This window comes from Eretmochelys imbricata, chromosome 2, assembly GCF_965152235.1.
Source record: "Eretmochelys imbricata isolate rEreImb1 chromosome 2, rEreImb1.hap1, whole genome shotgun sequence".
NCBI lineage: Eukaryota > Metazoa > Chordata > Testudines > Cheloniidae > Eretmochelys > Eretmochelys imbricata.
In genome coordinates, this window is record NC_135573.1 from 70,201,168 (window position 1) to 70,214,669 (window position 13,502).

General features: G+C 37.3%; 1 protein-coding gene across 5 annotated transcripts in view; it reads left to right on the plus strand.

Annotated features, from left to right (window-relative positions):
- RB1CC1 (RB1 inducible coiled-coil 1) overlaps positions 1-13,502 on the plus strand; it is a 166,212-nt gene that overhangs the window by 34,167 nt on the left and 118,543 nt on the right. Inside the window, exon 2 of one of the 5 annotated variants that reach the window (XM_077810283.1) lies at positions 10,740-10,794. The exons of the other annotated variants lie outside the window; for them this stretch is intronic. Coding sequence (XP_077666409.1) covers positions 10,741-10,794 — 54 coding nt within the window. The 5' untranslated portion in view covers position 10,740. The remainder of the gene's footprint in view (positions 1-10,739; positions 10,795-13,502) is intronic. 5 annotated transcript variants of the gene reach the window in all.

Genomic DNA, 13,502 nt, shown 5'->3' on the forward strand with positions numbered 1-13,502 from the left:
CATCGCAGTTTGCCGCTCCAGGCCAATGGGGGCTGCGGGAAGCTGCGGTCCCCACCATCAACCTCAGCCTGGACCAGTCCACACAAGAGGTCCACTTCCTAGACACTACAGTGCTAATAGGCGATGGTCACATAAACACCACCATATATCAGAAACCTACTGACCGCTATACTTACCTACGTGCTTCCAGCTTTCATCCAGACCACATCACACGATCCATTGTCTACAGCCAAGCTCTAAGATACAACCGTATTTTCTCCGATCCCTCAGACAGAGACTAACACCTACAGAATCTCTATTAAGCATTTTTAAAACTACAGTACCCACCTGGTGAAGTGCAGAAACAGATTGACAGAGCCAGAAGGGTACCCAAAAGTCACCTACTACAAGACAGGCCCAACAAAGAAAGTAACAGAACACCACTAGCTGTCACCTACAGTCCCCAAACTAAAACTTTTCCAGTGCATCATCAAGGATCTACAACCTATCCTGAAGGATGATCCCTCACTCTCACAGACCTTGGGAGACAGGCCAGTCCTTGCTTACAGACAGACCCCCAACCTGAAGTAAATACTTACCAGCAACTACACACCACACAGGAACACCAGCACAGGAACCAAACCCTGCAACAAACCCCGATGCCAACTCTGTCCACATATCTATTCAAGGGACACCACCAAGGACCTAATCACATCAGCCACACTGTCAGGGGCTTGTTCACTTGCACATCTACCAATGTGATATATGCCATCATGTAGCAGCAGTGCCCCTCTGCTATGTACATTGGCCAGACTGGACAGTCTCTACGCAAAAGAATAAATGGACACAAATCTGACATCAGGAATCATAACATTCAAAAACCAGTAGGAGAGCACTTCAGTCTCTCTGGTCACTCAATAACAGACCTAAAAGTGGCAATTCTTCAACAAAATAACACTTCAAAAACAGACTCCAATGTGAAACTGCAGAACTGGAATTAATTTACAAACTGGACACCATCAGATTAGGCCTGAATAAAGCCTGGGAGGAGTTGGGTCATTACAAAACCTAAACCTAATTTCCCCAATACTAATTTCCCCCTCCTGTTACTCACACCTTCTTGTCAACTGTCTGAAATGGACCACTGTCATTACCACCTAAAAATTATTTTTCCTCCCTTGGTATTCTGCAGTTAAGTGAATTGTCTCGTTAGACTGACCTCACACTTGGTAAGGCAACTCCCATCCTTTCATGTATTTATATCTGTTCCTGTATATTCCACTCCATGCATCTAATGAAGTGGGTTCTAGACCACAAAAGCTTATGCCCAAATATATTTGTTAGTCTCTAAGATGCCACAAGGACTCCTCGTTTTTTTGTTGATACAGACTATCACGGCTACCACTCTGAAACCTGAAAACATAGTACTATTCATGATGATCAAAATTTACATAGAGGCAAAATAAAAGAAATGCTGCGTCCAAACTTACTAGAGTTTAAGGATATTTATTTTTGACATGATAATGATATACAATTTTATGTGTTAAGCTAAAGTTATGAAGCTTTAACTTCTTGAATCTCAAAATCTTCTGTCCTTACATAATTGTCTGACTCCACCCCTGTCTGATTTGAATAACTTCCTGAAAATGTGAAAATGTAAACAGATAAAAATAGAAAAATGCTTAAAATTAAACACTGATATTATCTGCCTAAGTTTTTTATATATATAAAATATATATATATATAAATAGAATTCTACCAAGCGTAAATAAAAGGAAATACCTCGCCAAAATTTAAAAAGGCCAGTGGGAAAATGCATACTTCAGGGGTAGACCAAGCCCCTCAATACAATGGGAAGAATAACAGTATGAAAAGTGTTACAGAATGTCAGTTCACTGCTCTCACCCCTCTGAGAGGCAATTCTCTTCACCTGAGAGATCCAGTGCAGGTCCTGAGGTTCCGAATGCTGAGGCATCCTGATCTTGACCCAAGAAGAGCCCTCCTATTCATGTAAGAAGTGTTAAGTGACTTTCCTCTCCCAAGAGAGGGAATCTTTAACTAGAAGTCCTTTATGGACATTAACCTGGGTTTTGAAAGCGTAAAGGTCCAAAGTCGCCAAATATAAGCAGCCTCAAGAAAGATGGTCCCTTCATGAAGATCAAAGATGCCAAGAAGAAATTATCTCCAAGCCAGAAGACTTCCTGGACAACTGAAGGGTGAGATCAATCCCACTTTGCTCTAAAGCATAGGAATATTTAAAAGTCAGAATTTAAGATTCCAGGGAATTTCTGTGCTTTGAGGGAAGCCAGAATTTGGCCTTGAAGAGCAAAAATACTGCCTTTCTAAATCCCTTGTAGTTCAGAATCTTGTTCTATAAATCCAGACCATTGTTTTGGATCCTTGAATTGAAATTCCAAATTAATAAACTTAAGATATCCTGATTCAAACTAAATACCAAGAAAGAAATAAAGCCTTTAGCAACCTTAATATTTGAAATATTTTCCTAAGAATCACAAGTGGCCTGAGTTACATGATTTAAACCTAATGTCTTGTAACTAAGTACTTGTGCCTAAAATTTGGTCTTCCTCTACAGAACACTGTAATGAGAAGGAAATAATATTTGCATTTTTGTATCTTCGGGGTGACCTAACAGTTACCAGGTTACTAAAACTTTTTGCTGTTGCTTAAAAAACTAGACTTGAGATCATAACTACATTTAAAAATCTGGAACTGTACTGTATGTTAGATCTCTGTGAAAATTCAGTATTTGATGGTTAAACTTCGTTGTCTTGTTTAAACTCAGTTCCTAACTTCAAAGGCTACCGAAAACTAGCAGCTTTCTTAAATCACTGTTCTGCTCTGCAAGGGTGTATAAAAATCAATTATTTTTTAAAAAAAAAATCAGTTTTTTTTGTTTAAATTGAATTTTTAAATTTAAATTTAACCTATTTCAAACTTAATTTTAAATTGACAACTTATGTTAAGGCCTAAACTAGTTATCTGTTAAAATCATTTAAATTAAATACGAGATAAACAGCAGTACATACTTGTTGCTAATTTTTAAGGAAAATCAAACCACTGAACTGCTGGGAGTCATTGGCTAAGCATCTGGAGCAAGAGTTTAAGTGCTAAATCATTTTTTTACAGCAATAGCCTCTTCTGCAAGTGCAGAGAGAATATTTTCTTAATTTCAGTTTATTCAACTAGTTCATTTCAATGACTAGGTCATTCAAAATGCAGAAACCCATTGGGAATTGAAAAACGAAGAAAGCTTGTTTCTTCCCCCCCACCCGCCTTCAAATCTATGAGTGAAAACTAGGTGAACAAGGTGAGATCCATTTAGTTCTAAAATCTTGAAGGCATGGTGACCAGAAATAATCAGTTCAATTCACTGATTACAGAAATATTTTTGTTTAATCAGTTTTAAATGCAAAATGTTTTGATAAATGATTTTTTGTTATGTCTCCAGCACATTTAAGGAAATTTTCTCTAATTAAAAAGAAAATTTAAATGCTGTTTTTGTGCATTTTTAATTTAAATTGAATTTCCATCTAGATAGAGCTTGACAAAAATCAAAAGTAAAAAATAAGCTAGTAAATAAGAAATCCTCTTTTGGCATTTTCTAAACTAAAAAATGTAAAAAATTAAGATGCTGATTACATGTAGGTTAAGCTATATAACTGCTTAAATAAATGTGTATAGCTATAGTGTATCCTCCTAGTTAGGAAAAAGAAGCACCAAATTTAGTGTAAAGGCTATATAGGCAAATCAACATGTTTTAATGGTTACCAACCATGAGAATTGAACTTTATTTAGGAAAAAATCTAAAATTTACAAACACAAAATGCAGTTAAAATCAGTTATTTAAATCAAGGTTTCCTACTTGCTGATTTAAATCATGATTGAAATTGCTGATTTAAATTACTTTGATTTAAACAAACTCTGTTTTCTTCCCCATATCCTACACATTTACCCCTCACAACTGTGATGTCTCTGTATGTGTGAGAATTACCTTCCAATGAGAGAAGCATCCTCAGATCCCTTTCTTTTGTAACATTACACTGTGAGTGAGTAATTTCAAAATCTGCCTTCTGTCCTTATTTGAGTGTTATAAACTTTAGAATATTTTTACACTAACTTTAACTGTGTTGTGTGTTTCTAACTAGAGTTACATAATGTGTTAATACTGTGCACGCCAAACTAGCCTTATCTCCATACTTCTTGTGGTAACTTAAATAGTTACTGTTTTACCTTTTGTCTATTTCAAATACCAAAAGCAATATACTTCTTGATATTTCTGTTTCTGTTACAGGGCTTACCCATTGGTAGATGTCATTACCTTCAATACTCTCTCAGGTTACATCTACACTACAAAAATAAATAAAAAAGCCTTATGGCAGCAAGTCTCAGAGCTCAGGTCAACTAACTTGGGCTTGCAAGACTCAAAATAGCTCTGTAGACATTGCTGCTTGAGCTGGAGCCAGGCTCTGACTGCTGTTTTTAGCCCTGTAGCATGTGCCCGGGTCACTTGACCTGACCTCTGAGACTTGTTACTGTGGTGTGTGTGTGTTTTGTTTCTGTGGTTTTTTTTGTTTTGTTTTTTTGTTTTTTTTTGCAGTGTAGATGTACCCTCAGAGAGCTCTTTCTTTTGCTAATTAACTCAAACACCAGTATCTCCCTGCCATACACTGTTTGCCTATCGATTCTCTAAAGACTGTTCCCCAAGCCTGGTTGGTTCAACTTCAGTTTTATCAAATTCATTAATCAAATTACTTTCTGAACTCTCACAGTTATAAAATTGTGTAACTCCACCAAACCCAAAGCTAGTTTATTTACCCTGTATTATTATTTTAACAGTCACACTGTGTGTAGTTATTATATCTTTGCTTTCCATGTTGTCATAGGACACACTCTTAGCTGAAGTGTGTTACCTGAATATTGCTTATTTTGAAGCTGTAGTTGTCATATGCCTGTGGATTTGTCCTAAAAATCATGTTGAGCCCTCAGAATACTTTTTCCTTAAGACAGAAGTAAGAGACGTAGTAATGGTTTTGCTAGCTTTTAAGTTGATGCTGCTTTCAATTACATTGTCATATATGACCTATCTAGTTTCATCCAAATTCGTTCGTTAGTTTAAAAGTTTTGATGTCAAGTTGAATTCTAGTTGTTGTAAATTAGTTAAACTGATGTTATACTTGGTTGTGTGATACTGTTTCTTTAAGTTTAGCTGTTGAATTATGTTAATAATGCTTAGCTACTCATTAATCTTAATTAGGGTAAACAACCTGTTGATGCTGTTAGTGTCCTAAGGAATTAAGTGAAATCATTATGCTTGATGCACATAGCTTTTTGAATTTTACACTCAAATTTATGGTACTAGTCAAGTCAATATAGTTAACCAACCTTGCTTTGTATTTTAGAATTTCATGTTTAGTTAAGATGTACCTTTAAAATATTGCTACATTGCATCACTCATTTTATGTACCTTTCTTTTATATACTTAACTCATTTGCATAATTCTTATTGGTTTAATTGTTAGTTCCTTTTGTCATTTTTAATTACTTAAACATTTTGTTTATTTCAAAGTCAAATTCAGTTGTTTATTTTATGGGCATACCTTAATGTATAGGAAAAAGAGTCGTTGGTAAATTTTATGTGGATTACCTCATGAGTGCATTTTCATTAATAACCATAATCAGTAATTCCGTATTTTGATTTGGTTTTCCTGAACTAACTTTGTGAGAAGCAATTAATAATTCCATCTAATTAACTCTCTCCCAATTATCAATTTTAATAATTTTGTTTTCTTTTGGTAATGTTACTTGGTGTCCAACCCCTTGCTATTCCAAAAATGCTACGGATTTGTATTCGAGATTTTGGTATGGAGGATTCCTAGCATTTCCTTTCCCTTTTTCCATCCAATTCTCATTCTGCTTCACTTAAACCTGTTTACTGAGCTGTCTCCTACCCTTGTCCTATCAAAATCAGAATGAGATATAAACAGATTAACCAAATAAATAGGAAGACTTCACCTGGAGAGTAGTACCATGCAACTAACAGGGTCTGTTTTTCAAGTATGGCTGCTTGATCACCAATTTAACATAGAACCTTCTTAGTCTGTGCCAGGAGGACAGAAACATCTGGAAGAGCAAGGTAATATGTTTCTGTAAGGGATATGGTATTACCACTATCACAGGAACATAGGAACTGCCGTACTGGATCAAACTAATTTCTGATTTGATGTCCAGTCACCAACAGTGGTCAGAACCAGATGCTACCGAGAGAGGTGCAAGAAAACCCTGCAGTTAGTTTTGGGAAAACGAAGAGAAGTTTTATCCTAAATGCCAATAGAGGTTGTCTGTTGTCCTGAGTAATGAGAGTTTTATGTCCCTTCTAAAACTGGTCTAATTTTTAAGTATTTACTATTAATTCTGGGTACTCCTTCTTATCCTTTATAAATGTCAAAATTTTGACTCCTCCTAAGCTTTTAGCCTCATTGATATTGTGGCAGTCAGTTCCCTAATATACTCATATGTTCTAGGAAAAAGTTTTGCTTTATCCGTTTTGCATTTTCCATATTTGTATTTCATTGAATGTCTCCTTGTTTTTTTGTATTATGAGATCAAATGAATAGAAGTTTCAGTTTTCCTTTTTTGGCACCAGTCATCGTTTTGTATATCTCCATCATGGCCCTTCTTGTTCATCTCTTCTCTATGGTACATACCTCCAGTCTCTCTTGATATGAGTGTCTCTCCATGCCCCTAATCTTTCATATTCCCCATCTCTGAACCTTCTGTCTTCTGCTATATCCTTTTTGAGATGGCATGACCAGAACGGAATACCCCATAGTAGATGAGGGTATACCATAGATTTGACATATTTTTGATGATTTCCATTTCATTCTTTGTGTCCTAACATTGATGCGTTTGACCACTGCCATACATTGAGCAGAGGTCTTCATTGAGTTAGCGACAGTGATGCCCAGGTCTCTTTTCTGTTTGTTGCACAGTTAATTTAAAATCCAGTAAGGTGCATGAGTAGTTCAAAGTATTCCCTTTAATGTGAATTACTTTGCATTTGTCAACACTGAATTTTATCTGTAATTGTTGCCCGTTCGGATAAGCTGCAGCATGGATTAAATTTTCAGCCATCTGCAAATTTTTCCACCTCCATGTTCACCCCTTCCAGATCATTGATAAATGCATTTGAAAGAACCATGTGGCACCTCACTGTTAACCTCTGGCTATGATGAAAACTGACCATTTATTCTTTCTTGGTCAGTCTTGAATCAGAGCCTGGCTACATAACAATACCTTGCATTTCACACCATGACTATTGAGTTTCTTTTGAAGCATTTTGTCAAAGGCTTTTAAAAAGTCTAAATACCTTATGTCAACTAGTCTTCCTACGTTTTTAAATATAACCCTCCTATTTACATTTCGGTGTCCCTGCACTAATTTTTGGTACCTTTCTTTCCTCAAGCATATTAAGCTTAATTATATGTGAGTCATTGTCACATTGTGGCTCAAATGTAACTACTACTTGAACCAACTCCAGCATGTTACTTTCGTAAATATCCTTTTTCTGAATTGGAGGCCAGTAGCATAAGCCTATTAGAATATTTGTATTCTTATAATTTGTAATTTGTATTCATATGGATTCAACTGTTTGATCTTCTCTGCTTAGAATTTCTATTTCAGTGGATTCTGTGGAATCTTTTAGTCTAGATCTAGCACTGCTTTTCTACACCTTTAGCCCAAGTCCTTTGTGCATAGTTTATAGCCACATGTTCAGTATCCCATTGTTTTTTTGTGATTACACGATGGTCAGTAATGCCTGTTTATGTCAAGGTACTGTTTCATTGCTGGGCTTTAGTTTTTTAAGCTTCTCTCATATGTATATACACTTTTTTTTTTTTTTTTTTTTTTAAACCACGGGCCTCATAGAATCATAGGGTTAGAAGGTACCGCAAAGGTCATCTAATCTAACCCCTTGCCAAGATGGAGGATTTATTGTATCTAAACTATCCAATCTTGTTAAACTCCTTAGCTTAACAATTTGCTAGTTTAACAGAAATTGTTTCCTGTACCAGTTAAACTGCAATTTCTGTCATATGAGTACAGAGATATTTTTTGTATTATTGACATTTCTAGCAGACCTCTTTGTCCAACTTAGTGATCCTTGACATCTATCAGCTCTCATCCAACTTTTAGTCTAAACAGTCATTTAAAACCTTATTCAGTTTATGTGCCAAAAGTCAGGTTCCCCTTTAATTAAAGTTCTGAGATGGGCTCACTCTACAATGACCCAGTTTGTCAACTCTATAAATAATTCTCTCTGCTCCAATTCAGCAGTTCTGGCTTCAAGGTTCAGTATGTGGTCTCTGAGGGACATAAACTGTTTGCACCAGTTGATCCATGTGCTACCATAAGGCAAGCAGTCATACACTCTGTGCAGTGAATGAGATATTTCTGACCCTGAGTAATCTGCTACTGGTCGTCTACCTCCATACTTTAACTGAGTTTTAGCTTTCTGATTAGTAGATTATTCTACGCATAGTCTTTGTTTAAGGCAAAGCTTTTAGTGGTTTATTTAATTTGATTTCAAGGATCAAATATATTTACTAAAACTAATTAAGTGATCTACTTACACTTAGCCTCAACTTACCTGTGCTGTTGCCTCTCACCATTCAGTTTGGGGCTCTTCTTTGCTTTTGGAAATTGCAAATGCTTCTGTGGAGACTAGAGGTAAGGCAGGCCTCTGATTTAGCCTTCCCTATCTGGGTTGAACAGGTATGCCACAAATCCCAAGCCATTACCCAGATTGTTCTTTTTACTCCAGTGAAGAAAGAATAATAAAGTCTGAATGTGCAGATCTATTTTTGAAACAAGAACCATGAACCCCTTTCACTCTCACGCTGGTAATCCTCCCCAGATATTGGAAATGATGAGGTTTAATCTTTGACTGAAGGATCACCAGAAGATTCATACTACTCTGGACTGTCCTTATTAACAGATTTGCCTTTCGTATGTCAAGATATTGCCACTGTGTCTGAAATAAACACTCTATCAATTCAGGGCAACTTTCCCTTCTGAGGAAGAGAAATCAAGTGTTTCATTTGTCCACATAACATCTGGGTGACTGAACTCATACCATTTACTCTCTTGGCTCAGCTATAAAGGCTCACTAACGTTAAGACAATACTCAGGTCCTTGGCTTCTAAAGTCGACACACTAATCTCTGCTCTAGGAAACCCTCCCTTTCCAGTCACTAGAAAGCCACTCTTATAGACCCTCTTGAAAGGACTATTTTTTTTTTTTTAGAAAAAAGACATTCTTAAAATCTTATGAATATTTGGCTGGCCAAGTTGCCATTACCATTCATTCTGTCTGTAGCTGAATTATTGGTTGAATTGCTGGGTGAGCTCTTAGCACTGTCTAAGAAAGTTGTGTCCAGACACATCCATAAATTGATGTTTATGCTTTGTGTGACTGGATCTGGGGCCAATCCATAGTATGACTACTTTGGCTACATTCCTAGTTTGGTGGGTCAAGAATAGGAGAACTTATTCATTCGTTACAATCTGATGCTTCTTCTTTGTAGCTGGAAATGTATTTTGTGGAACTATTAGACCATCCGCTAAAAGGCTTCACTGAAATGGCTTTGTAGCTTTCCCTTGTACTCCATTATAGTTGTAAATTGACTAGTAGGTGTTTCCTTTTCATATGTAAATTTACATACATCATGTCCAGTGTCAGGATTTTTTCAGTTGATGACTTCCTGCTTGGCCTTCCCTCCCCTTGACAGTCCATTAGAGCCAGAGGCTAGTGAAGTTAAGGATATGATGCAAGGATCATTTAATTTTGTTACTGTCGAGTTCTGTGTTTTGACAACTGTAAGTGTTGGCTGGCATGGTATGTGCTAGATAAATTTGTTCTTACATGATATGTGAATAGTATTAGCAAGATTCACTATTCATACTATGCTGTTTTCCTCAGCTGTGTAGCCTAGCGCAGTGCTTCTCAAGCTATCTGATGTGAGGGACCGGTAATTTTTTTTCCCAATGTGCGCGCAGACCGGCAGCTGATGGCTCGCGGACCGGCAGCGGTCTGCGGACCACCACTTTGAGTAATGCTGCCCTAGAAGGCAGAACCAGACCTGCCAGTCACTGAGATAAGACTTTGTTCTTTGCATCTTAGAAATCAGCCCGTGAATACTTCCAGGCCTGTAATATGAGAATGAAATCAGGAACTTGCAAGTATATACTAATGGTCCTATGCTGCATATAGAAAACATCATACAGAACATAATCACCCAGCGTAATTAAGACTAGTTAAGAAAAATGAATGTAACTATTCAAGAGAAGAGAAATTGCAAGACAAATTGAAATTTCTCAGAGTTGCTTGCTATATTTATTGTCTGGTTTAGAAACAGCAGTGAAATATGAAGTAGAGATTACAGAGCTATGTAACACTGTTGTTATGTGAATTAGGGATGCTACTGTGTGTAGTCTGCTGAAAGCATTATTTGTCTGAACAAGCAAGAGAAGCAAGGCAGCCTCTCTCCAATTTACTGTAACATATGGACTGAAGACAAAGTAGCCACCTTACATGTGTATGACTTCAGTGATAAGGTGAAGACCGACCTGGTTTGATGGACTAAAATGGATTTAGGATGTTGAAACCGTTTGAAGTCCTTTAAACAGAATTTCAGCCACCTAGCAATAGAGGACTTTGATGACTTGTTTCCTTTTACCGCAGGATGGTAGAGGACGAAAAGAGCCCTGGCTTTCCTGAAAACTTTTGTTCTTTTGAGGTAAGTTTGAAGAGCTCTCTACGCAAACAATGTGTGACATACTTTTTTCCTTCAAGCGAATGGGATTAGTAGGGGCAATAGGATGGAAGGCGAATCCATTGAAAATTATGGAAAACTGTTAGTTTTAGCAGTGAATTCCAGTTCTGTGTAACACAACACCGTATGCTGTCATCAGCTCCATTGACAGCATGTGAGGCTCAGATTTATTGAACTGAGGTGATCACAATTAGGAAAGTCAGAGTGAGGTAATTTAAATAGAGGTTCTGTTAAAGCATCCAGCACTAGGTTGTGTTTCTGAAGAGCCTCTCTGAATTTCTGGAGGAATTGAGTGATGTTACCTTCAATAATTGCTCAGCATGCAGAACATTAACCTGGGTTTGTCCATCCTCCAGTGCTAGGAGTAGCAGACATATTTTTGTACATGGTGTTCTTTTAAGTACAGTGAGAGGTTATCCTGTGGGATGCTGGCAATTTAAGAAATACTGGCATAGTCTGAGTTTAATGTGCTTAGCTCTGCACCATAAACTGAAACTTTCAAATGGCCAGGTATAATTTAGCTTTACAGACTTATTTTTGCTTCCAAAGAGGGCACAACAACTACTCTTTTCCAGACACACAAATCACAACATAGTGGACCTTTCTAAATCTTGGCTGAATGGATCTTCTCTGTTCCGTCTTTACTGAATCCTTTAATCTCCACTGCAGTGAGAAATATCAGATAGGAAAAAGTACAGATACTCTAATAGCACCCGTTTGGCCTCATAAGTTGTAGTGCAAGGTTCTTATTATGACCTCTCTTGCTTCTTCCACTTAGATACCAGCCCCCAGAAATGGAAAATTGCTTACCCCGCTATTCAGTTTTTGTTAAAATACTAGACTTCAGGATTCTCACTTCTGGTTCTGAATTCCCTAGTATATGAGAGGAATATTCCAAGCTCTTTATCTCTTTAAGGTTTTGTGGTCCAAAAGGGTGGCAGAAGTAGTGGAAGCATGAGCCACTTCTGCTATGGTATGTCTTAACTGCCATTATTGGAACCTCCCAGTCAGTTCCTGTCTTTATCAGGGTGCAAAGGCTCCACAGTAACCAATCTTAAAATTAAAAAAAAAAAAAAAGGGGGTGGGGGAAATGCCTCAAGTTGGAACAAAGGAACATGAAAAGTGGAAGATAAAACACCACATTGAAAGAATCCTCTCCAACCTCTGAAGGTAGTGGATGGCTAAGAAAGAATGCAAAAAAAAGTTGCTCTGTCATGGATTGAACCCATATGCTTTCTAGCTTCAAGCCAGTCTGGTCATAGAAATGCAAAATATGATAGCAGAATAGACACTATCTTTCTATTGACATCATTATTTAAGGAATTGGTGTCAAATTAAATAAAAAGTTGAAGGGGCCTTACGTTTTAGTGTTGTTTAAGTTAAACCCCAAAGACCTTTGAACATTGAGTTTGTAAAGAGAAGAGCTTGGAAGGAATGGAACACAGGAGTAGGGGGAAAATATTCAGAGACAATAGTTTCATTTGAGGTGGTATTATGTCATACCGTCTTGGATAGGAATTTGAAGAGCTGTGGCATCACCGTATCCTTGTATAACTCGGTATAAAATGGATTGGTTACTAGAGCTTGAAGTTAACTAAATGTGAGCTGCACTCACTACATCTAGGAAAACAACCTTCCATGTAAGCAATTTGATCTCAGAGTTACCAAGTTGTTCATAAGGAATTTTCATTGCCTGCGATAGGATCACGCTTATGACCCATGACATGCAGGGATTTTATTGGAGATTTTATAAATTGTCAAGTCCCACATGAACCTGACAGAAAAGAGCTGCAGTGATCCTGGTCTGCCTTTAGATAGTGTGATTTAGGCTAAAATGAACCCAGTTTGAGTTGGCCTTCAAGTTACAACCAAAAGGTGAAGAAAGTAGTAAATGATTTTTGTACTGGAGTCCAGGTGGACCTGATTGCGTTACAGTCATACCTTTCCCACTTAATCATACATTATTCTGGTATATGGTTTGCAAACGGTGAAGAGGTCTTGAGTCACCTTGCTTGGACACATCATTTCTACAGAGCTTTACTCTGCAAGTAGCCGGCCTGTTAAGAAAGTTCCTAGGTTGAGATGTTGCAAGTGGTTATTTTGGGCTAGACTCCCAGACAAATGGCATCAATGTTAGCCAACTGCAGTAGAAGAACTAAGAACAAATGTTAGCCAGGACATTCAAATTGCCTAGACATCAGAATATCAGACTATCTCCTCGGTTTCACCATGATCTTTTGCTACCAGAAGTACTAGTAGAAATGGATTCCAGGGTTCTTTCTCCGTAGGAGAAGGAAGAAGTGGCTTTTGTGAGCGTGGTCTCTCCTAAGTGCCTTATTCAGCAATGGTCACAAGAAGATATTCTGACGTTCTCCACTGGAAGAAAATCTGAACTACTGTTATCTGACCTCTTGACCACTTTTAGTAATAAATTACAGGTAAATTTAGTCTCTGTGCAGACATCTTGTTTTCCTGCTAAGCTTGTGGTGACCAAAAATGTCTAGTCTTCTCTTATCTGTTTGTGTTTTTTCTGTATTTGGAGAAACTGATCTGACAAATGTCACATCTTTTCAAATCAGCTGAAAATATTTATGTTGTAAAACTAACATCTTCGTGTAAGAAAGGGATTAAATAATGTTGGTTTTGTAACTTGCATTTTTTCTTGCACACTT